We start from the raw sequence: 27,379 nt of genomic DNA on the forward strand, positions 1-27,379 counted from the left end.
ATGGAGAGTTTGGTTTAGATGTTTGGCTGTAAATGATAGAATTCAGGCCAAAGGAATATTGATGATTTCGGCTTGTGACTACGTTCAGAGAAGTCAGAAAAACATTGATCATATCCTTTATTTAGGTGAGGTGGCTTCAGAGGTTTGGCGTCAAGCTAATTTGGCGCTGGGGATTCATTTCCAACGATCTCTTCCCTGAAAAAATAAAATGGCAAATTGGTTCCACTATGCTCGAAAATCGTCTATTAAAGGTATTTTAATCAGGCTGATTCCATGTTTAATTACATGGTGCCTCTAGAATCGAAGATATAAAGTAAGAATGGAAGGAGTTTATCAAAATGTAAATTAGATGTAGAGAAGTGCTCAATTTTGGATTAGTTTTATTGCTAAGAGCACCAATTCTTTTCAAAAATTGAAGAAGTCAGACATTAGGATTTTAAATGAGTTTCAAATTAAGCATTAGGGAGTTTGCGACGGGCTTGGAAAAATTATTTCGTGGGTTAAACCTCTAGTAGGGTGGATAAAACTTAATTGTGACGGGAGTTGTAGGGGCAATCCGGGTACTTCAAGAGGTGAAGGAATTATTCGGGATTGTCATGACATGGTAAAAGAGATTTTTTCAAGTTATTTTGGTAATGGTACGAATAATAGTGCGGAATTAAAAGCTATCAGGGAAGGAATTCGTTTGAGCAAACGTTTGCATTATGTTAATGTGATTATTGAAAGTGACTCGCGAATTGTAGTTAGTTGGTTTCGAAAAGGTAGATGTACTTTATGGTATCTTTGGGAATTTTGAGAGGAGCTCATGGCAGAGTTAGAAGGAGTAAATGTCATTATGATGCATCAATATAGGGAAGGCAATAGTGCGACCGATTTTTTTGTTAAAGAAGGAGAAATGGGAAACAATATAATTTACGAAGAACAACACCTTCTACCACGTTATCTGAAAGGTATCCTTCAGATTGATAGGTGGGGTCTCGTTTCCATTCATCGTTAGTTCAACTCTAGAGTTTCGTTTGGCGTATTTCGTTTTTTATGTTGATTGTTTTTATGTTTTTATCTCCTTTGTTAGTGAGGATATATTAATAAAGAAATGAAGGTGCTGCCCTCTTTTACTAAAAAAATAAAAAATAAAAAAACGAAACAAAAAAAAAAATGACAAATTTTTGAACCTAACAAATTGAAGGGAAAAATGTATTATTAAAGCTAAAATTAAGTCACCGATAAAAAAATTATCAAGTTATAAAAATATTTTTAATTTTTTTTATTTCTAAAATTTTTAAATAACTAAAAAAATAAATGCCTCCTCTTCTTTCTGTGTTTAAGCATCATAAGAAAAGATTGAAAAGAATAAGCAAACATTTTCAACTTTCCTATAGAATTTTAAAAAATTAGAAAATTCAGTGCTACTTGAGTAATTATTTCAAAAACTAAAAATAAAGAATAAAATTATTTTCACAAGTGAACAGAGCCTAAGTTCCTCATTTGGCTACATCTTTGTCAAACAGAGTATGATTTTACAAATTCCAAGCAATAGAAGAAAATGTCACGCTCCAAGAGATCCAGCCTCACACAAATGTCAAAGCAAAATCCCGTTGCTTCTAAATTGACCCCTTTCAGCAAAATGACCATTCAGGCCTATACCACCAATCAGCTTATAAACACATGCTCCTGCAATGTTTGGTATGCTGAAATAAAATGAATTAGAAGTAAGATTGAATGAAGATTTGTTTGAAATGTATGTAGAGATTCGAGTGACTAATTTGATTCAGTTCCATTCTATTCCTACCCACCAAACATCCTCTTATTTTGAACCAATTCCACATTCAATCACCTAGCAAAAGTGAAAAATTCCACTTTCAGTCTGACGAGAAAATGACTTGCCAATTATAATTTCCTTTAGGGCCTTTGCACGCAACAGTGCCAGCATATTACATATCCAAACAAGAATATAGCATTAAATTTGCACATAAAATTACATGAAAATGCTATTTTGTGCGTATTACAAAGACACAAAAAGAATAGGCATCGTAAGATAGAAGACGTCATCAGTCGGAGTCATGTCGTCTTCTCCCCTTATCTTTTTTGCGTGTCCTCCTGTCATCTGAATTGCGGGAGTGCCGCTTCTCACGCCTTTCGTGCTTCTCATGTTTCCTCTCTTCACGTCGCCTCTTCCGGCTGCTTTCTTCCTCTGACTTCTCTTCATCATTATTATTTCTAGCAGGTGGATTGGGCATAGCCTCCTTCAGCCTCTCAGAAGAGACATCCTTCAGGGTTCCTTCGACAGAACTTGATTCTTCCCATCCACAAGGTGCTCTGCAATGAAAAAATTTAAGCACGTATTAACATAAATGGGTTCAGAAGAGAGAGGGGGTGGGAAGGCTAGCACATGGAACAGGTTGTATGTCAAACATAAAAGAAACCAACATTTTTAAAATACTAGTTAGTTGAACGCAAGCAGCAAACTTAAGGAATTCCACATTGCAGCTCCAGCATTTCAAGCTATAACAATAATACCCTGACATCTTGAACATGGACTTTGGCTGGTGGTTCACCACCTGGCACCCTTTCGGGTGCGTCCAGGGTTCGAATTCCCTTATAGAAGATTTCTCTTTGGGGTAGGGGTAGGGGTAGGAGTGGGGGGGGGGGGGGTGGTTGGAGGTATTCTCCTATGCACATACTTCAAAAAAAAAGGACATCTCTGTTCTTGTGTGTGTGTAATTTAGTGTGGCCATGCTAAGTGCATTTATCCTTGAATGCCCAAATCTGCAGAATGTGCCATGCCTGTGCAGGGTGGTATCTTATTCTAATACATCAACCTCCGCTCTTGCATAAAGAATCACAAAGGAGCTTTGAAGGCAATTTGGAAGACAAGCATCTCTTGAGGATCCTTACTTCACATTTGGGACCCTGATGAGGGTGCATTTTGACCATTGATAAACTTCAAAGAAGGGAAGCGGTGATGGTGAAATGGTGCTACCCATTTGAGCCTATAAATCATCTATTTGATCAATTTCCCATATGCTAACAGTTATTAAGTCCTTGGAGATGCCACTGACCCGCTGGTGTGTAGTTTATCAGGCATTGGATGGGTTCATGCTAAGTTGGTGGGGGAACTTCTTTCTTGGCAAGGCTCAAAGGAAAGGGCTTGGAGTTTAGTTTAATTCCTCAATGCAATTTTTTCAGATTTTATAGAGAGAATAAAGCAAAGAGGTTTTAAAGGAGAGGAATCATTTTTTAAAATTTTGAAGGGAGATGGAACAAAACTGTTACATTTTTCTTTTTTTGGAAAAAGGGTATTCTGTTTCTAGTGCTTTGCATCATGTAAATTTTGTCAATGGTTTATATTTGAGTTGGTTGAAGGAAAAAAAAATGAATTGCACTCTCACTCCTCTCTCCCTCTACTTCCTTAGCAATCTATCATCTTTAGGTTATTGACTTCAGAACAAAATGGTGACGGATATTTGTCCTAAAACATTCCAGATTGGGTCCTTCAGTCAGAAACTGATCTTTCCTGTTGGAGCAAAATCCTTGAGTGAATTGATGGATGAGGGTCTTGTTAATAATGCTTGTTGGTCTTTCATTTGTTTTTTTTTTTTCAGTCAATTTCTGTTCGTTTGGAGCATTTTTGCTCGTTGGGAGAGATTGGGAAATGTTGGTACTAGGTGGTACTCAGCCAACCAGCAGTAGTAAATTCTTGGAGTTAGGGTAGAATTTGAGAACATGGAAAATCCATTTTCATACCTTGGAAAAAGGTTTTAAATAGAGAAATTTTGTGGTGGTATGGAATTTGGTTGTGGAATCAGCAAGAGGTAGCACTCCAGTGCAGCGGATTGGTTTATCAGATGTCAAAAAGGGAGATGGGTGGGATGAGGTAGTGAAGGGAGTTGTTTGGCCATCAACATCTGAAAAGGTCGCATAAAAATCAACTGCAGCAGCATGAAGCTATCTCAGGGTAAAAATCAGATGACTGGAGTTGAGGAGGTTGGTGACTAGGGTGTCTCCATGTCAGGCACAGCAATGTTGGGAGAAGATAATTTGAATGGACTTGGGCTTGAAACTAGGGTTTTATGGAATGGACCCAGCATGTTATCCTTTACTTTGGGCCAACTGCTAGAATTTGAGGCCAATCAAGTGCAAAGGTGCAATGCCCCACAGGGACTCTTTTAAGGCCAAACACAATTCAGCAGTCAGTCAAGTGGTCATTTATCGCAATCCCATGGTTTCATTGAGAGGAAGAAAATTGAAGCCCAGGTTCAGAGACATGGTTCGAAGGCCAGCGGTTCTCATGTACTGCTAATAGGACTCCACTTGGTTTTCATCCACTGCTAAAAGGACTTCACTGCAGTTGAACTCTGCTAATAAAGCTACACAAAGTTGTAGCAGACAGATCCCATGATTTGGTTCCTTCCACCTCAGGTGAATGCCATCTCTCTAAAAGGAATTCTCAAAACTCATTAATTGATGTGGAAGCTCAGCAATCTCTGGGTTTAGATAAGGGGGGGGGGGGGGTGGAATTTTAAAATTCACACTGGATTTGAAGGCAGATAGAACAGACAACTCTTCTGCTTAAGCTAACAGGTCTGTGGTGCAATTTGGGAAGGCAAGAGATTGTGCTGTGGAGTCATCCTCAAACAACTTCTTGGTGAATGGTGGTCTTGGAACATCATCTCATGCCAGCAGAGTTGGGACCACCATGAAATGTTGCATGAGGAAGATGTTAAGGGAACAACAGTTGCAGGGGATGTCTCATGCAGAGGTCAGGGAAACAGTATTTTCAGTTGGGGAAGACAGTTCTTCTTTTCCTTTTTCAAGTTTCCAAACAATTACAAAAGTTTCCATTTTCAAGTTTCTAAATAATTACAAAATGGCCACTTTTTTTCCAGTTCTAAAAATTTATATAGAGAACTTGAAAAACAATAAAATGATTTTTCCAACTTCCCAGTATAAATGTTGGAAAATTAGAAAACAAGGTGGCAGTTTTGTAATTATTTGGAAACCCGAAATTTGAGAAGGAAAACTGTTTTCCACAACTGTACAGGCCCTCAATGTTCTACTAAGGTTTACAATTATTAAGTGGCAATGAAGGAGGGAATTGAAATGAGATCCTTTCTTGATGGAAAGCAACTAAATCCTGTCTCCTGATTTTGGGACGACAAAAATTTTAAGAAATAATGATGGTAGTTTCTCCATTATGGAGATTCTGAATGATCTGAGGGTTGGAAGAGGTGAGAATCTCAGAAAGGGAGGTCAACCTAAGGAAAATAAGAAATGGATCGATGAGAGTGATTTGATATTGAGCTTGTGTGGTTACTACTGGATGAATTTCATGAAGAGTATGAATATGTTCTTAGATTGCTCTAAAGATGGAGGACCACCTATACTCCCTAGGCCACCCATTCGGCACACATATTTTAGGTTAGGAAGGTGTGTATGGAGGATCTCTTTGTATCTTTTTAGAGACTTCTTTTAGTATTTGTAATTATGTGTTTAGTTGGGTCCTATTTGTAAATATGTGTTAGTTGTATTAGTGGTTTAAGTGCTAGAAATGCTACTGAATGTACAGTTATTGTTTGAATCAGATGGCAGTTTCCCCCTCTCTCTCCCGCAGGTTCTGTTCTTCTTCTTCTTTTTCTTCTTCTTTTCCTCTTATCTCTCTTCCGATTCTGTCTCTCACCTCTGTTCTATTCTGTTCTTCCCCTTCTTTGTTCTTCTTTCTGTCTCCCCACTGCTGCTGCTGCTGCTTCTCCTTCTCCTCCTCTTCTTCTTCTCTTCTTCTTATCCTCTTCTTCTTCTCCTTCTTTTTCTTCTAATTCTGTCAATTCTATCTACATAAATAAATTCTGATATCTGTCCTACATCAAATTGGTACCAGAGCCTAATTCAATTCAGTCCCAGACTTCCCTGTTGCTGTTCTTCCATCAGATTTGAAACTTATACAACAATCTCCATTAAGGTTCATCCAAAAACTCAAACCACATCCACCACATGATTGCATTCTCTATCAGGTTTCCTTGCTGCAATAGCAATTCAGAAGTCACAGGAAAATCCCAGAAAACAGAAGATTCATCAGCCTGCAACTTTTCCAGGAAATTACAGTCGTGGCCCTGGGTTTCAAAACCCTAATTTTAACCAACCAAACCACAACACCTCCACCACCAAAATCAGACACCCCTGAAACACCACCCCTCAAAATTTCTTCTCCATTTGATCACCAGAGATGCCCCACGCTCCGGCTGGAAAAATTCCAGAGCACTCCTTCTAAATCCCCTATTTCCTGCATTTTTTTTTGCTGCACCTCCACCATCACTGGAATCCTTAACCCCTGATCTACCACCATCCGGAACCCCATTGTCAGCAGATCACAAACTCCATGCGCCGGCCACGTGCATGAGGAAGTTTCTGGAATTCCCCTGTTTTGCCCAGACTCGCGAGATATTGCTTCCTGCCTCGAGAATTTGAACTGTTTCCTGAGTTTATGAATCTTTCTGAGGAGAAATTGAGTTAGGGCTGCCTGAGCAAATTTCAAGGTTTTGAAGCGTCGTCAGCATTTAGATTGAGTTCCAACTACTGTTTGACGGCTGTTTTCCTGAGAATCAGAGAGTAGGGACTTGAGAAATTGCTGGACTAACATTGGAATTCAATGGTAAACTCAATTTGTGCTCCAATTCCTTGGCAAAGTGAACAAACTCTCACATTTTCTTGACTGCTGTTTGTATGACTAGGGAAATTAGTAGTTGCATACTTCCAAGTTTCTTATTACCCTTTAAAACAAAAAAAATCTGCCCTTTGTTCTGTAAATTCCCCTAGCTAACTCGTCATTGCGCCCTTGTTCATACCCATATTTAGTCAATCCCGTGTTGCTATCTAATGAGAGAGCATATCCATTCATATGCATTATGCTCTGTAGCTTTATGTTTGTGCCTTGTAGTAATCTTAGGATTCATATCATTCATAGTCCAGTTTAGTCATCCTCAGCATAATTGCAGCATATTGCATTAACCATGGTCACCAACAAAATCATTGACCCCAGTTCCACTGAACTTGCACCAAATGACACTCAGTCCTTGTCTGCCCACTTAGACACTCTTGAGGAGTCCGTGGACAAAAAGTTTGAGCATCTCACGCAGCACTTTGACCAAGTCTTGAAGATGTTCAGTAAACGGACGCCCTGTTGTGGAAGACATAGAGCCATCTGTTAGGCACCCTAACGATTCCCCAATTCAGTAGGGTCAGCCCAGGGTATCCTTCCTACTCCTGGGGTTCCTCTAGTAACTGACAATATGAGTCAGGCTCCAAAACAGACCGGTAGGCCAGTTCAGCCCCTCCAGCCTCGTGTTAATCAAGATTCTATTTCTAGGTTTGAGGAAGGTAACCTTGAGGAGTTTAATGATGTAGGGTTCCAACCTAACCCTAGGCATGCTCCACATCCCCCTAGGCAGGGTTGGGAAGACTATGGAGATGTTACAAAAAAGGTCAAGGTGAATGTGTGTGCTTATGATGGGAAACTCAACCCAAGCTCCTTTTTAGAATGGGTATTGGAGATGGGGTACTTCTTTAATTTGTACTGTATACAAGGTGAGAATAAAGTTCGGTTTGCCAAGATGAAACTTGTAGGACCGGCAAAGAAGTATTGGCAAACTATACAACAAACCCTGGAACGGTTAGGTGAACCTCCTATTACCCAGTGGGAAGTGATGAGACAACGATTGAAAGAGAAGTACATCCCTCCTTCCTTTAAGAGCCAGTTGTTCAACGAGCTCTTGAACCATAAACAAACCACTAGTCTAGCTAGCTACATTGATCGATTTGAGGAACTGATGCTTAGAAGTGATGTCGAGGTCACACATCACCATTGTAGCTAGGTTTGTGAATGGTCTTAAGGAGGATGTCAAGCAAGAGGTTGAGTTGTTCTCTCCAGAGTCTTCTCCAGAGTCTTTAGAGACAGCCTATCAAAAAGCGCTTGCCATTGAAAGGTACCTCAAGAGCTCTCGTAGGTCTTCATCTCAGGTGAGAATCCTTTCCTCACCCTAGACCTACCATCCCTCAATCTATTATCTACCCCTAGGGAGAGTTCTGCAAAGCAAATAGAGGTCATATTGCCATGCTAGAGGTCATATTGCTGCCCGTTGTCCCCAATGAGCTTTAGATGTAGAGCATGAGACTAATGATTTGCCCGATTGTGAGGATCAGGTTGTAGATGTTGTTGAGTACTCAGGAGATGAGGTGAGCTCGTAGATGATTTTGAGGAGAATGACGAACATGTTAGTGTGGTTAGGCGTGTCTTATCCACTACCATGAATAGTGAGAAGTGGAAACGGACCACTATTTTCCACATTTTCATTCATTGTAGAGAGTGGACATGTAAGCTTTGTTATTGATGGGGGTTAGTAGCATGAATGTGATGTCCAAGGCTGCTCTAGGAAAATTAAACCTTAAAGGAGAGCCACACCCTCAGCCTTTTAAGGTGAAATGGGTAAACAAGACAAATCTATCCGAAGAGGTGTCTTGTACCCATCCAGATGGGAGATTATAAGAATAGGGTCTATTATGATGTACTCCCAATGGATGTGGCCCATGTCCTATTAGGGCGACCATGGTTATTTGATCATGATGTCACCAATAGTGGTAGGGAAAACATGTGTTTAGGCACAAAGATAAGAACGTCATTTTGGGCCCTACAAAGTCCGCCCCAAAAGATCCTAAGTTAAGGAACAAGATAGTCCATCAAGCCCAAGTTCAAAGAAATATTCACTTGCTTGATCATAGGACTTTTGAGCAAGGGAGCTTAGAGAACAAGTGCATTTTAGCTGTCATCACTTGAGAGGATCCTTCTGCGGATCAATAGTCTTTATGCAAGTGTCCAACTGAGGTAGGAGAGTTTCTAGCTGAGTTCTCTGATGTTGTGCCTAGTGAGTTACCTAGTGAGCTACCACCTATGTGAGACATTCAGCATGCCATAGATCTCATTCCAGGTTCACGGCTACCTAACTTGCCACATTATAGGAGGAACCCTAAAGTGCGTGCTAAATTGAATAGGCAGGTAGGAGAACTCCTTGACAAGGGCTTTGTGTGACATAACCTTAGTCCATGTGCTGTTCCAGCTCTCCTAACTCCAAAAAAGGATGGATCATGGAAGATGTGTGCGAATAGTAGAACCATCAACAAGATCACCATCAAGTATAGGTTCCCTATACCTAGACTTGAGGATATGCTTGACATGCTAGCTGGCTCTAGTTGGTATCCAAGATTGACCTGTGTAGTGAGTATCACCAAATTAGAATGGTTTATTCGAGTGGTTGGTCATGCCATTTGGACCTTCTAATGCGTCTAGCACTTTAATGAGGGTTATGACACATATTCTGCAATCATTCATAAAAAAGTTCCTAGTGGTTTACTTTGATGATATACAGGTCTACAGTAAGTCTAGAGAGTAGCACTTGATGCATCTTCATAATGTCTTTGCCACCTTGCGGGAAGGAAAGTTGTTTGCTAACCTCAATAAGTGCACCTCCCTACAGTCTAGTTACTCTTTCTTGGTTTTGTGATTTTTGCGCAGGGAATAGCCACAAATACAGAAAAGGTCAAAGCCATTAAAAAGTGACTTGAGCCTCGGACTATTATTGAGGTTCATTGTTTTCGTGGTCTTGCTACTTTCTATAGGTGATTCATATGGCATTTCGGCACCATCATGGCTCCTATCACCGAGTGTTTGAAAAAAGAAGAGTTTCATTGGACCCTATCAGCTGCTAGAGCTTTCAAAGAGGCCAAACAAAAGATGACCAAAGCATCCGTACTTAGGCATCCAAACTTTAGTAAAATTTTTTAGGTCGCTTGTGATGCCTCTAGGATAGGTATAGGTGGGGTTTTAAGTTAGGAGGGACATCCTATAGCATTTTTTTGTAAAAACCTCTCAAATTCCAAATAGAGATATAGCACATATGATAAAGAGTTTTATGCTGTATTGAGATCCCTCCAACATTGGAGATACTACTTGTTACCCCAAGAGTTTGTACTCTTCTCTGACCACCTTGCTTTGGGATATCAGAGCTCGCAGAAGAAGTTGAGCACGAAGCATGCTAGTTGGGTAAAGTTCCTCAACAAGTACACTTTTGTTCTTAAGCATCGTTTCCATGTTGAGAATAAAGTGGCTAATGGCCTTAGTAGGGTAGCTGTTATTCTCCATATCTTGAGAGTTGAGGTCATTGGGTTTGATCGTTTGAAGGACGAGTACTCCACTTGTTTGATCATCTGAAGGACGAGTACTCCACTTGTCCCGATTTTGGGATTATATTTCAGGAGGTGAGTGAGGGCAACCATAGGGATTTTGTAGATTTCATCATTCAGGAGGGATTACTATTTAAAGGTACTAGGTTATGCATTTCTTGTACTTCCTTTAGAGATCTTTTAGTTTGGGAATCGCATGTTGGAGGATTAGCTGGTACCTAGGGAAGGATAAAACCATTGCCTTAGTTGAGGATAGGTTTTATTGGCCTTCCTTAAAGAGAGATGTTGCTAGGATTGTGTCTCGGTGTCGCACCTCTCAGTTAGCCAAAGCTAAAAGACACAACACTAGCCTTTATGCCCCTCTTCCATTGCCACAGATGCCTTGGAGGGACCTAAGTATGGATTTGTTCTTGGACTCTCCAAAACAGCTCGGGAACATGATTCCATATTTGTTGTTGTTGACACTTGACAGATTCTCCAAGATGGCACATTTCATTCCATGTAATAGGACTTCTAATGCATCTCATGTAGCTAAATTGTTCTTTAAAGAGGTCGTCAAATTGCATGGGTTGCCAACCTCCAGAGTGTTTGATAGGGATATTAAGTTCTCCAACTACTTTTGGAAGACACTTCGGAAAATATGTGGGACTCACTTGTTGTTTTCTTCTACTTGCCATCCCCAAACTAATCGGCAGACTGAGGTTGTGAATCGTAGTCTTGGTGACCTATTTAGGTGTGTTTTGGGAGAAAAACAAGGCAATTGGGACTTGGTGCTACCTACTATTGAGTTTGCTTATAATAATTATGTGAATAGGTCCATGAGCCAGAGTCCTTTTGAGTGCATATTCGGTTACAAACCCCATGCACCTATTGATCTTGTTCCTTTGCCATCTGCATACTCATTTTTTTTCTCAATCACAAAAGAAATTTATTAAGAGAGGAGAAAAAATAATTACAGTCTAAAGTGGGCAAGCAATCCTTTAAAAAATAAATAAATAAATAATTTTAAAAAAAAACTAACAAAAACTAAAAGAGAAAATCTAATCCCTTTCTAGATTCTTGCCTAACTCATCTCGAGGTTTTTTTTTTTTTTTTTTTGGGGGGGGGGTGGGAGGAAGAGAGAAAGTTGAAATTTGACAAAATAGAGAAGGGTTTTTTTGTCTAATATAAGTGTAAAACACTCTTGAGTCCTAACTATCCATGGTTTATAGGTAGCGTTCGGAAAAAGTTTTTGTTGAACTCAAATTCCAAGTTAGGAGAGAGAGAGAGATGTTGGCCTAACATGGCTTACTAATCTTGTTTTGATGATAACAAATAAAATGTTATTTAACATGTTTGAGTTGTGACTGTTAATCTTCAGGTAACAGGTATTTAAAGCTCAAGTTTAAGTTTAATTAAAGCTCAAAATCAAGTAATCACAAGAGTACAATGAAAACATACAAACAAGTGGTTTAAGCAAAGCCCAGATCAAAGGGCCGGTGACAAAGCTCAAAATTTGACAAAAACCATGAAAGCTTAAAGTCTAACAAATATCGTGGAAGCTCAAAGAATGAAGACAAGATGGAATCAAATCAAGGACATACATGAAGACTTCAAGAATTGAAGGATTTAGAGTCTTATGGAAGTCTTTTGTAAGTACTTCAAGCAAAAATCAATATAAATGCATTGAAACTCTTTAGGGATAATCAAAGGCCTAGAAACCATTTTTTAAAGACCTTGAAATATAATTTCTAAGGTTACATATTATAAAGGTCCCAAGAGAAAAGAGTTTTTAAAATAAAATCTTGAAAAACAATTTTTTTTTAAATGCTCAGGCTTCTGACATAAAACTCACAAGCGACTGACCTTTTTATATTTTTCAAGATAGGTAAATAGAATGGTGACAGGTGCCTCAGCATAGTCAGACAGGCGCCTGCCTTGTCAGTTGAGGCGACTGCTTGTGTTTTGACAGGAGTCTGCCAGTACACTGACTTTCAAAATTAAACTAAGACAGGCACCTAACTCTATGAGACTGGCGACTGCCATTCGAAACGTCTTTTAAAAATTACAAACGGGAAAGTTTCAAAAATTGGTTTCTTGGGCTCCAAACTTTGTGCAAACTTGAGAAACACTCCGAGTAAACTTGGGGAACAAGGAATTAACTTTTTAAACTCTATATATAGCCCCCAAGGCAAAGATTTCCAATACCAAGAAATATTTTCAGCAATCAAACACACTCTCAAGTGCTCTCAATTCTCAAAGGCTATCTTGCTCACATCTTGCTGATCTTTCAACTGAGTTTTTGCTGAACCTCTCACACCGAAATTAAGCTTTAAGTCTGAATCTTTCAAAGATCAAACCGGTGATAGATTTACATTGAGCTTCAATTTCATTATATTGAGTTTTACATTGAAGTATACTTTGTGCTTATACTTGTACTAACCTACTCTATCTGAGAGTGATTCTTGTACATAAATCTCTTCTTCTTGTTTCTTGTTTCTTGTTTCTTGTTTCTTGTTTCTTGACGATTCAAGGCTATTAGATCGTTGTAACCAAGCGTGGGGTATCGCTTGGAGAGGGATCTTTACCCTTAAAGAGGGACTTGAAAAGGTTTGCTCCGCCCGGATTGGAGTGCTATAGTGGAATCCTTAGGTGGTATTGGCCTAAGGCAAGGACATAGGCAGGAGATAAGTCGAACCTCGTAAAAATCTTGGTCTCACCCTTCTCTTTATTTTCAGCATATATATATAGTGTGATGTGTATGCTAAGTGCAGGTTGCTGAAAATCAAAAACCAAAATTAAGAAGACTCTTAACTTAAGAAAGTACGTTTGATTAAACTTTTGCGGAAACCGAAAAGGGAGTACGTTGTTTAATCGTTTGCGAAAATCTTAGTTGAGAGAGCAAGCCAAACTCATTCACATACACAGGGCTACAAGCAAATATCTTGAGTACTTGCAAAAGCTGAAAATTGCCAAAGAGTTGCATATCCTATCTTGATTTGGTATTTGTGGTTGATTGGTTTAGTTGTTGATTGGTTATTTGATTGATTGAATATTGGTTTGTGGATTGATTATTCAATTAATTTTTTGTTGTGTGATTGCTAAATTAATAAGAGGTTAAGATTCTTAAAAAGAGCTAAAAAAATTTTAATAACTCAATTCACCCCTCCCCCCCCCTCTTGGGACTACACCTTAGTTTTCAAGAGAGGGTGTTGAAATTTGAGTAAATAAAGAAGCGTCATTTTGTCCAATTAAAAAAGTGAAAACCTCTCCTATCCATATGTGATATATCTTTTTTGATTGATTGAATATTGGTTTGTGGATTGATTATTCGATTAAGTTTTTGTTGTGTGATTGCTAAATTAATAAGAGGTTAAGATTCTTAAAAAGAATTAAAAAAATTTTAATAACCCAATTCACCCCCTCTCTTAGGACTACACCTTAGTTTTCAAGAGAGGATGTTGAAATTTGAGTAAATAAAGAAGCGTCATTTTGTCCAATTAAAAAAGTGAAAAACTCTCCTATCCATATGTGATATATCTTTTTTGTGATAAATGAGGTGGACAGTGAAGATAAAATTGGCAAATAGAATTAGGAAAATATTCAATAACAGATCCAAAATTAATTTTACTTTTCCAGTCATACCTTGAAAAACCAAGACCTTGTACATGTGCTGCTTCAGCATGACCTTCACCTAAATCTTCTGCGGTAGAGCCTCGCTTCACAAGCTCAGAAAATTCATGCTTATCAAGTCGATTCCCTTGATGCTGACTAGAACGCTTTGGAGCTAAGCCAAGAGCCTCCCTCATGGCCTGCTCCTCCTGTTCCTTGATCCTTTTTATCTCTTCTTGTATTGCCTCCATATCTGAAGATTTTTTATCCCTACTGTACCAATGTAGATCTTTCCCTGTCGGAAATTGGTGAACAAAATAAAAAATAAAACAAAAGTTGAAGACATTCTCTATTTTAAAAGGACCATCTAAAATTAGTCAGCCAGCAAGCTGAAGACAAAGAAACCATATCTTTTACACAAAAAATATGTCTAAAACTATAAAAAGAAACTTCAAATTCAACTAGAAGGCATCAACCATGTAAAATTCTCAATTAGCTCATCCTGCAAATAAGCAAGTGATTTCATACATAAGGCACACCAGCAGCAATTTTGTAATGCATAGATATTTTGTATTTAACTAGTTATTTATCATGACTGTAAGTTGCTAGTCAGATATTCCACAAGAACCCATCATAAACCAGTACAAAATGGAGTAAATATGGACAGGAGTGAGGACTGAAGAATCCTAAATTTTAAAGAATTCAAAGATAAATTCAAAATTAAAGTCTACATTGTTTCTGAGATTTCATAATTTGCATTGCATCCAAAAATTCAATTAAAATTTTTTATCATTTTTAAGTCCATCCCATAAAACAATGCAGAGATAAACAAAATTTTAAGAATGAAGCTACAACACAAATTTGCATTCAGAATTAGTCTGCTCTTTCCGTGCATGTAAGGTTATTAAGGAAAATTGTCAAGAATTGATACAATCATACAACCCCCATGCTACAAGCAACCCAAAGGCAAATCCATTGTAGTCTCATTAATCAAGTGTTCTAGTTACACCATGAATGAAATATTTAACAAAATATTTGCTGTTGGAAAAGAGAACAAATGTATTAAAACAAACAGATATGAGAGATGTACAAAACTTGGAATAGATATTGCAGGGGGAGGTTAGCAGAAGGCAAATATTAGCAACACTGAAAAATAAACAGCAACTTCAGAAGCCCAGTATCCAAGTTAGCAGATCAAACAAGAAGACAGGTTTCATGAACATGCATGAATCTAACTGAATATTTAATGCTAAAAAATTAGAAAGGAATAACAAGATAATACCCTTCTGCCATCTACCAACAGGGGCTTTGATACTGTGACCGAGATAGTTCTCTCGATGTTTATCAAGCTTCACATCATCCCAACTAAATTCTGCACATTACAAGAAAATAATGATTTATCAAAATATTAAAACACCAACAAAATCAAGCCTTAAGTCCCACTAGGTGGGGGGTCGGCTAATTTATCAAAATATTACAAACTACAAAAATCAGAAGATGTGTCCCAATGCCTAAGGCACCAAAATAAGCATGTGAATTGAGAGTAGGGAGCTCCAGAGGCAAAGGGAGAGGGTTGCCACAATTCAAAAGAGATGTAAATAACTCGGATCATGTAATTTCAATCTACATCATGTCAAGGATCTCATATTGTCGATAATTTCCAATATGAAAGCAACAAAAACATATGTTAGCAAACAATTTTTCACTCAAAATGAGATTTTGTTAGTTTCTCCATGCATCTTTTCAAATGAGTAGCACTGTTAATTGTCAGCAAGTAACTAAACCTAAAGTAACACTCAGGTAACAAATTAAGCTTCATAAAGAAATAGTTCAGTTATCGTTTGGCTCGACTCTTCAAAGCATTTTTCTTGCTTTTGACAGCAAAATATAAGATCATAAAGACATATATGAAGTAATGAAATTAATCAACATGAAACTGAACAGTGGTGCTCTTGATGTAAACAGACTAGATAGTCTTAAGCAAGTTGACACAAGTACTACTGTGATAACAACCAATAAAAGCTCCCATTTGATTTCGCATGTGTGAATTGTAGATGCTGTCCTGGAACTACCACTCTTCATTACCTTAAGTTCCAGCTGAACATATAGCAACAGCGCTGTTTGCCAAACATGCCTAACACCACAATGCCAAAGAATATTGTGATACATTCCACACCACAGAGACAGGAATCATGGAATGTGCCTCAAATTTTCGTTTCCATCCAACCATGCATGTGGTCCCATGCACCAGCTAAAGATCCACCAGCTGCCTCCCTTTCAAAATCTCAGTCATGCAGGAGTTTTCTTGACAAACCACCAGCAACACCAACAACCTTGCCATCCTCTGGTCTCCCTTCAGCCAGTTTATCATCACCAGACGACCATATCCAGGGGCGCACACACCCTACATGCTGGCAGCAGGAGTAGAGCAGCCCTTTTTCCATTTTATATAAGTTGATTTCTTCTAGAAATGAACAACTGAGGGGTCATTTGGTGTCACGGTCTAAAATGAAGAAAACAAAAACTAAACCAGAAACAGAAACTAAAAATCAAAAACCAGCAACCTGTTTGGGAAATATTTGTAAAGCTAAAACAAATTAATTTTTAATTAAATAATGCTCTTTTTGTCTTTAAATCAAATAATATTTGTTAAAATACGATTAAAATAATAAAAGTGCAAAATAATATAAATTAAAATACTATTAAAAATAAAAATTATTATAATTATTTTACTTAATTGTTATATTTTCAAAATTCACTTTACAATAACAATTTTATTGTACATGACAATTGAAAAATAGTAAAAATACTTTACAATTGGATTTTATTATTATTTTAACTTTTTTTTAAATTTATGGATATTTTTATTTTAAATGTTATTTAAATTCATATGATCATTTTATTTTAATTTTAATTACAAAGTGTGTATAAAATAAATGATTTAATCCAAAAAACTACTTCTGGATTTTTTTTTTTTAAATTATGGCAACTGTTGCCAAAACAACATAAAATCATATAAAATCTAGTCTTCAATTTTTTCGCAAACAGTTGAAAACCTACAATAGAAACAGAAAACGGGTAAAGTAAAACAAATACATTTTTATAACATGTTTCTTCATTGTGCAGAAACAGAAACAGAAAAAGAAAACAAAAACGATACCAAACATGCCCTGAATGTTTCTTTTTTACTGCATTTGCTGATGTTTTGACTTATGTTGCGAGATATTGCATTGTCACTGTATCATCAGCATTTTGGATTACAAATCAGTGCTGCCAGCACCTACATTCTGAATTAATTGCTGTGTTCTCGGAAATTTATGCAAGATTCAAAATGCAGAGAAATTGAAGTAATTAGAAGGGAAAGACAGCACTTTTAATACTAGGCAATTGGCTTATTGACAAGATATGAATTTGGGAAATGTTAAATGGGCTTCCAAGCCTTGTCTTGAGGATATTGCTTGTTTCAATGCTAATTTACCAAGATAGAATTCATAGATTGGCTGTTTTATCTTGAATTTTATTTTGAGTACAACAGGATGCCAAAAACATAATAAACTAGATTTGCATATTAAGATCATGGCCTAAGTAGCTAGGTGGTGGGATGGAAAGGAGGTAAGTCATGCATTTCTCATCTAGCAACGAAGGTTTTTTTGTGTTGGTCAGGTATTCTCTTTTTCTTTTGATTTGAACCATCTTCTTTTAGGGATGTAGGTTTAATTTATCCTAAGTGAGGCTCATCAGTCAAGCTGTTGGGATAATTTAAAGACACAACAGGTAGATTATGACCCAACAAGTTCAGTCATGCCTAGGGTGGTGTTTTAAATGAAGCAGGACACCTCCAGCAGTTTCAAGGCTCACTTGGAGAAGATGGTATAAAAGCCCAGGACTCCAGGAGTGTGCTCGTGTTTTGAGGTAGATCAGGCTAATACATCAACTCTTTCTGCCTCTAGACCTTTAACACAGGTGGGACAAGAGAATGCTCTGCTGGGGGGGGGGGGGGAAGAAGAAGGCTCCTGACCTATTATTTCATCAAAGAATCAGGGAAGTGCCCAAGGGTTTTAGCAGAGGGGATCCAATAAGAGAGTTGTAGGAAACAAAGTGCTAAACAGACAATGTTAAAGGAACCAAAAATAGCTCCTGGTGACACTCTTAATAATGAAAAGGCATCATTGGTACCTAAGATGAAAAATGATAGTGAGAGCAAGCCTCCAAAATGCAGGAAAGCCAGCCTCGTTTATGCTCATTGAAAGACAATGCAGGTGGTATTGATTCAGAGTTGCATATCATAAAAAATTTAAAGAGAAGCAATGGTGGTAGTTTTTGTATCATGGAGAGCCTGACAGATCCGAGGAGTTGATTAGCAGAGACGGTTAGTGAGGATGCTCTATCAATGGCAAGTAAAAAATGTGGTGATGAATCTGATGAGGAGAGTGATTTTTACAGTGATTTTACACATGATGGTTGTTTATTATTGGATAAATTTTGTGAGCAATATGGGGTAGGACTCAAATTCCTTAGATTTTGTGGGGGACATTTCCCATGTGTCAGCAACTCCACTAAATGGTTTGGAATGTGATCCGGTTATTGAGGATTGATGAGAAGAATAAAGAATAGGAAACCATTGATATTGAAGGGAGGATCCTTAACCCACAACCACTGCTCCTAAGAAGGAGGTTATTGAGAAGGGCATTGAAGCTTGACAACTGATGGATAAAATGACCTTGGGGTTGTCTGCTCCAGGAGAAAAAGAAGTTAAGGTGGATTGTCATAATAGCAAGATGAACAAAGCTCAAAATAAGCTAACCAATTTAATGTCACTGTCTCTACAAACAACAAATTATGATGGAAAGGGGTTGAGAAGGGCTTTCTTGATTTAGACGTGGTAGGTTTTTCCTTTCTTGTTTCACTTTAAAGTTTTACTTATGAGGACTGCTTGACCTTCCTTAGATTGTAATTATTGCTTCTTGTCTCTTAATAAATATCTTTTGTTGCCCAAGGGGAAAAAAAAAAAAAAGCACAAATAGCCCTTTGGGATTGTTCAACCCAAAAACAATAGTTGTTGTTCCAACTTTAATCATGCTCTAGTCTGTTCTGCATTTTCCTGGCAGACTTTGCTTGTCCACACTATGTCACAATGGCGAATAGGAGCCATCAACAACATGAAGCACCTAGTATTAAGGATTTTTTATTTTTAACTGAAAAAAAAAAAAAAAAAGATGATAGCACAAGAAATTGCAAGATTTTGCAGCACCTCTAATAATCAATGAAATTAGCTACAGGGAATATCTATGCCAAAACAAAGGCCAAATGCAAAAACAGAGAGGGGGCAAAAAGCATTTCCTTGAAAAGGTCAAATTTGATGAAATCATGAATCACCAACCTCTCCCAACAAAGGAAGCAAGACAGTCATAGGATCACCTCAAGATGACACCTAGCCATTTGAAAAATTGTCAGTGCGGATCATTTCATTGGCCACATGGAGCACCAAAAGCCCCTGGCTACGTTTTATCCCCTATGGGAGGTGACCCAGAAGGAGCTCTCTGTTGAGCCAACAACAGCACCACATTGGCACCTAAGAGGTGATGCTGGTTACGGCTGGGGCAGGGTTCTTGTGCCCTATGCTTCATAAGTCTCCCAGGCAGGGTAACAATGACAGCAACACAGGGTTCCATCAGGATGGTCCCCCTAGCCCTACCATCATCCTTTCCAATGTTCTCTTTGCCTTGGATAGTTCGGGATAGCTTGCAATCTCTTTTCATTCAAATGTGTAGACCTATTCACACCACCAAGTCCATAAACCAAATATCAAGCTAAAGTTAATCACCCAAGAGTCCAACACACCCTTCAACTTGCTTGTCAACTAATGAAGGAATACGGTCACCCAGATAGCACATATGTCCCAACCTATAAGTTTGAGTTCGAAGTTCAATCTTGAACTGGTCCCCCGCCACAATAATAGAAGAGTGCATAAAAATTTTTCACCAAATTATTTGGATTTAAGGAGATATCTCAGCAAGAGGCATCCAAAGAAGCCCATAAACCCTAAATGCATTCCTTACCAACAAAACGTTTCCCATTCATCACTTAGATAGCAAAAAGAGAATGCAATGCCATCCTCCTTTTCCTCTTACACGGTAAAAAAATAACTAAAACGCAATTCCTCTTGAATAGCTATCCCACATCTTCCTTCCCCAATCTTAACAAAGTTCATCTTCAGTAATAATAATAATAATAATAATAATAATACTAAAAAAAACCCCAATTAATACCAAAAAACCACCGAAACATGTCTAAATTCACGAAATTTTCGACCAGCAACACGTTTTCTTTTTTTCCTATTCAAAGGGTAAATAGACGCTGCCTCTCTGATTTCTTCAGAATCTCGAAAAGCATCTCACATACAAACAACATACATCCACAATTGCATACCCGTACGCATATGGAAATCAGAGAGAGAAGGAGAGAAAGCTTACGGTCACGACCGCCGCGGACGCCACCCCTGGTAGGATGATACATTTTCTCTGGCTTTCTACGCTTCGATCTGCTTTAGAAGATGAACGAGGAGATCGACGACACCGCCCTCGCAGCCTCCCTAAGGGTTTTGGATTGCTGATTTCTCGATTCTCTCCTCTCCGCCAATCTTCTGTTTCTTTGCAGAAGCAGCGATCCTGGCGATGCCCCTGGAGTTGCGTCTTTTTACGTTCAGACCCCAGGATTTTGAAATCTGTCGCAGATAGACTCCGCATACATTTATTATATCATATTATTTATCCTAGAAACAAAAAACTTTTTTTTAAAAAAAATTATATTACTAGTACCAAATTATGTATTTAAATTTCTTGTTTCCAAATTTTGATTTTTCTTAAAATCAATGGATAAGAAATTTAGTCCCCATTTAGGAGTACTTAAAAAAAAATACTTATAACACTTATTACTTATAATAAGCAATTTTATAAAAATAAAAAAAAATGGTGTTAGGGTAGATTTTGTAAATATAAAAAAATTAGTAACTATTTCATAATTTAAAAAATACATTAGAAGATAATCATATATTATTTTATAATATATTAATTATTAATGAAACATAATCCACTTTTAGAGTGAAGAAGAAAAATCATATATTAATTTAAATTAATAAATACTAATTTAATTAATAATATTACTTTAACATTAATTAATATAATAATCATATGTTATAAATATAAATTAAGAATAAGATTATTATTAATCAAAAAATTATATCATATTATATTCACTTAATAAAAATATTTAAATGTTAATTAAAAATAATAGTTAAAATAATTATTAATTATTTTTTTAGTTATTTTATTATACATTATAACCTATTAATTATTCACAAAATATAATTAAATTTTATAATTAATAAAAAACCATCTATAAATTTAAATTAACATTAAATATATAATAATTTTTAATTTAGTTATTAATACTATTTTTAACATAAATTAATAGCATAATCATATATTATAAATATACATTAATAACATGATTATTTTTAACTAATAAATAATATTGTATTAGTTTAATTGATATAAAATTTTTAAATTTTAAATAAAAAATTAATATACCTATTTTAAATTTTTATCATAAAATATTAATTTATTTAAAATGTCTTTAAAAATACATATTAGTTATTATGGGTCAATTATGGACTAAGCAATAACTACTTATTCATTTAAATTAACATCAAATAAATTAAAATTTTAAATTTAATTAATAATATTATTTTTATCATAATTTAATACAATAGTAATATGTTATGAATATACATTATTTATAAGATTTTTGTTAATTAAAAATAAAAATCATATATTCTTTTAATCAAAAATATTAAAATTTTAATTATTTTAATTAAGATGAAAGTTCAAGTTAAACCATTTTACTAGTTGACTATGTTAGATAATAGTATATAAAATTTACCAATTTGAGAGTTTAGCCTCTATTTGAGATTATTTATTAAAAAAATTGCTCATAACACTAATCACTTTAAATAAGTATTTTTATTAAAAAAAATATTTGGCTTATATTTAAATAAGTACTTGTGAAAAAAAAAAAAAAAACGTACTATAGACCCACCTATTTAAGAAGATGAAAAAGTAATTTTTAAGAAGGAGCAAATAATAGTTTTTTGGTGATTTATAAGTGGCATCGTGGAAAAGTAAATGACATAATTTTAAATCTAGCGAAATTTAATGACAATCTTGCAAATTTTGAAAACTTCATCCCCCTCTCTTTCCCTCTCTACTCGACCTCTTTCCTTCTCTTACTGCTACTTTGCCCTCTATCTATTGTCTTTGTCATTGTCGCTTCCTTTTTTATTTTTTTTTATATACGTCGGGTTTCTTGGGCTTACGCATCAGACTAATCTCATGCCTATGCCAGTTGTACCCACAACCAACACGTAAAAGGTAAATCCGAATGTATGCTGCAAGTGACAAGGTTTGAACCACAGATTCACTGTTGTAAGTGACCTTCTAGGAAACCTCCTTTCCACCTAAGCTTATGTGTGGGGGCTGCCATAGTCGCTCCCTTGCCTACTATTGTCGTTGTTATTCAATAGTAAATGAAATCTTGCATAGTTGTCTCTTATTTATTATTTATTAAAAGTCAAAACAACTCATTCCTTTCCTAAGTCTTCTACCAACACTTGTTTTTTTTTTTTTTTACTTTTTATTGGCCTCAATGGAGGGGAATGTTTCTCCATTTAGAGTTCCCATAAACATTCGCTTGTATTGTGATAAGTTAGCTGAGCCAAAAAAAAGTAACACCCAAGACTTGGGACCTTCACTTTAATTTTCTTCCCATGCTTTTGTTTAGTAATTTTTTCAAACAAAAATTAAACATTTACTATAAACCATAGACTTTGAGGAAGGTGCTAGTCTCAAGACCTATTTAGTATCGTTGTTATTTTTTATTTTCTATTTCTATTTCTATTTCTCCATAATGAAAAAATCGATTATAAAAACGTTTTTATTTATGTTGTCAATTTTTTGTTTCTATTCTTAGTTGTCAACCGTTTATCAAAAAATTGAAAACCAAATTTTACAGTTTTCAATTATTTTGAAAACCTATTGTTAGAAATTTTAATATCCAGAAATAGTTTTTTTTGGATAAAATTATTCATTTTATACACTTTTAAAATAAAATAAAAATTAATTTTTATAAATTAAAATTTGAAAATAGAACAATTAAAGTAAAATAACTATAATAAATTTTATTTTTATTATAATAATTTGTTTAATGTGTATTATTTATAATTTTATTATTTTAATCATATTTTTATAATATTATTTTATTTAAAGATTAATATGAATATTTTTAATTTGTATTAGTTTAATAAATATTAATTACAAAGGTTATTGGTTTCTAGTTTTTAGTTTCTGTTTCTGATTTTTGATTTTCATTTCTCTAATTTTTGACAATGATACCAAATGACCACTTAGTTTTTCCCATTCTAGAGTATTGTCTTCGTTAACAAAACATAAACTCTTTCTCGCCAATTTCATGCACGAGCATGATAAAAGTGCAAGTCATTAACAAATATAATCACAAAATAGTGAAAAAAATCATATTGCAAGGAGACTTTTAACAAATTGCACTTTAAATTAAATGGTTATGAATAGTTTAGTTTTCAGTTTATTCACTTTGATTTGTGATCAATTTACAAATTAAACAAGCCAACACTAAACAAATCACATGAGATGTAACCTAATAAATGATTTTGGTTAAAAAAAATTTGATATTATTCTGTTAGTTTATTCAATAAGATCGTTGTTACAAATACCGTATGATTAGAAGATAGAAAATTCTTGTAAATTTGAATTTTTGTTAAATTAAATAAATATTAGTATAATTGTGTGCATTAATTACACACTAAAAAAAGAATAAAGTTTTCCCCTAATTCCATATTCACAAACAAAGGTGATGCAATAGATTTTGACACTTACTTGCAAGCTATGTGATTTTAGCTTGATTAGTTGAGTATAGTAAATAGGTTATCACTTCTTCTTTATTTTTCTTAATTTGGTAGGGAAATTTTGAAGTGAACTTAGCAGAATATTTTATTTGTACTAGTCAATATCATGCAATTTAATTTTAAGTGGTTATGATCTTTTGGTTTAATATGTACTAAAATTAAGGTTTTGTTTTATTTTTAATTCTAAATTATAAATTTTCAAATGTAATGCTTAATGCCCAAGACACTCATGTTGGAGGTCTTGTATTTGAGTTATTGGTCCTAGGAGGAGCATGGGTGAGTTTGAAGTAAAAATTATATGAACTTATCCAATAAGTGATTGTTTAGAACTATTTATGAAAAATTATTTTTTTTAAGTGTTGAATTAGAAAAGTTGGGAAGGTTTTAAGCAATGATTGGTTGTAATATATGGAAGCACGTTGTGGAAAATTTGGTTGTAATATATGGAAGCACCTTGTGGAAAATTTACTTCTAAAAAAAAAACTAAAAAAAAAAACATTATAATGTTTACTTTTATCAAAAGTAATGTATTGGTCTATATTATTATCCTATGTATTGTTGGGTTTCTTTCCTATGTGGAGGATGACATGCATATATAAAATGATCCTCTTGAAAGTCTTGGTCAATGTCTAAGTGGAATCAATGTCCAAGTAGAAGTGAAAATCTTGTACTTAATGGTATCCCACTTGTTGTCTTGGAATGAAGTGGTTCATTAATGAGTGGGTTGTGGCTTCCTTTGAAGATGGGGGGTCATTTTTGGAGAAGCAAAAATACTTAATTTGGAAAGCCATTGCTACAAAAGAGGAAGCTTCGTGTATCCTTGGGTCAACCAAGAAAAAAGAGAGAGAGAGAGAGAGAAGAAAAAAATAGTTTGCTAAAATTTCAGGATTGAAGGTGTCTTTGTAGTCGGCTTGATCTTGACAATCGGATGATGATTTTTCATCCGATTGAGCTAAAATTTGATAAGTTGTTCGTGATTCATCATTCTTTATTCTAGTCTGTCTGATTGTCATTTGGAGCTTTATGGCTTTTAATTTTGTGGCTTAGACACCAGCCTTTGTTTTAGGTGAGACTTCTTCATTTCTCATTCAAGTTTGATTCTAACTTGATGGTGATGGCTCATATTATTTTTCTATACCAAAAATTTGTGATTCTTTATGATTTTTGTTGATATATGCCTCTAGTTTTAACTAGGGAACACTTATTGTAACCTACTATTTTGAAATAATGGAAGATTGGAAGTGGACTTTTGTCCCGCAATTTTTCCCTTCACATTGAAGGGTTTTCCACGTAAATCTTTGTGTTCTCTTTGTGATTGTATGATTGGTTTTGCGTGTTTGGTTGCTATGTATTTCTATTTTTGAACAATTAATTATTTTACTTAGTGTTGATTGTACTAGGGGAAGATTTAATTTTTGGGCCATTATGTTTTGGACATAACCTCCATAATCCCCTCTTGCCCAACAATGGTATCAGAGCTTAGTTTGTTTGTAGCCATAGAGGTGAACACTAGTAGAATGATTAATTAAATGGGAAAAATTATGTATCACATCTAGAAAGGGAAATGGAGGACCTACTTCATTGCAAAAATTATCATGCTCCTATTATTAGTGAGTTAGCCAAGCCCAGTGATGAAATTGATAAATATTGGTGTTAGCCTTGGTGGCTATACCATCATTGTTTAAAGTGTTTTGATGATATTAACCTATATATTGTTCCTAATGTTTTTCTATCTTTACAGATCATGTTTAGTACATGTACTCATACATGAAGCACTGGATCGAAGGCAAAGACCGAACCGAGTAGACGTCAAGAAGGAAAGATCAAATAGATACGTACTCTAAAGGACCCAAGCATGACCAAAGGAAGCTTAATGTAGTCTTATATGTATTTGGGGAGTGTTTGAGATAGTTTATGTTGTAACTCTTGTGGGTGTGTTTCTTGCATGATTCTTGAGCAAGAGTTGAGCATTGCATATGCATACTAGGTGTAGGAACCCGAACCAAGAAAAGAAAGGAAACAGTTTGGTACAACACCAAACCGTCGACAGTTTGGTAGGACTCAGGAAAGCCGTCGACAATTTTGGAAATCTCGGGAAAATCGTCGACGATTTCAAACTACTGAGGGGTTCTGAAGAAGAGACACGAGGTTTTTTTATGGGAATCAACATGCCTTATGTAACCCTTTTACTAATATGATGACACATGGACGACCTCCCGATGTCCACTCCTTTACTGACATTGTGTGTAATGACCTCAAAAATCTTAATATAAAATGAAATATAATAAATAGAAAAGTTAACCCGAACCCATGGGTAACAGGAACACCTGTCATTCACAGCGGAAACCTACGCAGTAGTAAATATAAATTACATTCTCTAAACCGTAATATACATAATACCAGAGTTCACTACATCACTAAAATACTATATTTATATACAACCTCCAAAACATCAAAATAACCCTAGAATCATACAACAAAAATCATCTGATCCTAGATCAACACTTACCATTCTAGTAGGGAAGTTCAATTCACTCAACAGCAGCCCTGACCCGCCGGTCTCTCTGGGTTTCCTGAAAATCATTTAATGTTCGGGAGTGAGACACTTCTCAGTAAGGGAAAATAAACTAAATATAGCTATGTGGCAACATGAATATTTATTGCAGTTATACATACTCAGTACATTTCATATATCTAAAAAACATACATCATAACATGGTAGAATAATCATATACTTTCATATTTTCTAATAATTCATACTGATCATGAAATGTTTGTTATAACTAATAATACTGAAAACACACCTAGGATGAATAGTTAGCTTATGTCATGTATTACCCCTCATGACAGGTTGTGCAGCCCGAAGGTAAGACCCGACAATGGCTGGCCGACCACTTCCGAGTCAAAAATGTCTGTAAGTACGATGGGCTCGCCGCACCCTGGTCCGGACTGTCAGGTGGACGTCCACACTCTACATTGAAAGGCACATCGACTATCCATCTCCCACCCCCTCGTGGGGTGGTTAGCACTAATCTGATCATGGATATATGATCTATAAGTTACGGCACCGAGCTCCTGAAACTGAACTAAACTAACATTCGGGTTCTGATAACATATAATACATGATATTATAGCATTTTTCATCATTTCATAAATACGACCTCACGCCGAAAATCATTTCATAAATACAGTCTCGCGCCGAAAATCATTTCATAAATATAGCCTCGCACCGAAAATCATTTCATAAATACGGCCTCACGCCGAAAATCATTTCATATATATATACGGCCTTGTGCCAAAATCATTTCATATATATATCATTCTGAAAATAAATCAATTATCATGTATTTTCAGCATCATTTTGTACTGTAACATTTCATATTCCTAAAAACATGTTTCACTCGTAACAAAGTCATATCGTAATACATTTCACGTAAAGTAATATTCATGCCACACATTTGCTGTAAAAAGTCATACATTGTATTCTAAAAATCATAATTTCTGGCATCTTATACATATATATACATTTCAACATGATAGCAGTATTTTCCCAAACGTGCATTT

The 27,379-nt window shown here is 35.7% G+C and overlaps 1 protein-coding gene across 1 annotated transcript; it reads right to left on the reverse strand.

Moving 5' to 3' along the window:
- Nucleotides 1-1,865: 1,865 nt before the first annotated feature.
- LOC131166210 (uncharacterized) lies at nucleotides 1,866-20,547 on the reverse strand. The gene is made up of 4 exons (XM_058124556.1): nucleotides 20,292-20,547; nucleotides 15,101-15,190; nucleotides 13,852-14,113; nucleotides 1,866-2,316 (listed from the first exon to the last, which is right to left on the reverse strand). Exons 1-4 carry the CDS (start codon nucleotides 20,332-20,334, stop codon nucleotides 2,049-2,051), a joined length of 663 nt encoding a protein of 220 aa, XP_057980539.1. The 5' UTR covers nucleotides 20,335-20,547; the 3' UTR covers nucleotides 1,866-2,048.
- Nucleotides 20,548-27,379: the final 6,832 nt, after the last annotated feature.

Source organism: Malania oleifera, chromosome 10 (genome assembly GCF_029873635.1).
Source record: "Malania oleifera isolate guangnan ecotype guangnan chromosome 10, ASM2987363v1, whole genome shotgun sequence".
Lineage (NCBI taxonomy): Eukaryota > Viridiplantae > Streptophyta > Magnoliopsida > Santalales > Ximeniaceae > Malania > Malania oleifera.

Coding starts and splice junctions, on each gene's coding strand:
- LOC131166210 (XM_058124556.1), bottom strand. CDS start 20,334: ATGTATCATCCTACCAGGGGTGGCGTCCGCGGCGGTCGTGACC. Junction 15,191..20,291: donor CGTCCGCGGCGGTCGTGACC/GTAAGCTTTCTC, acceptor TGTAATGTGCAG/AATTTAGTTGGGATGATGTG. Junction 14,114..15,100: donor TGTTGGTAGATGGCAGAAGG/GTATTATCTTGT, acceptor AATTTCCGACAG/GGAAAGATCTACATTGGTAC.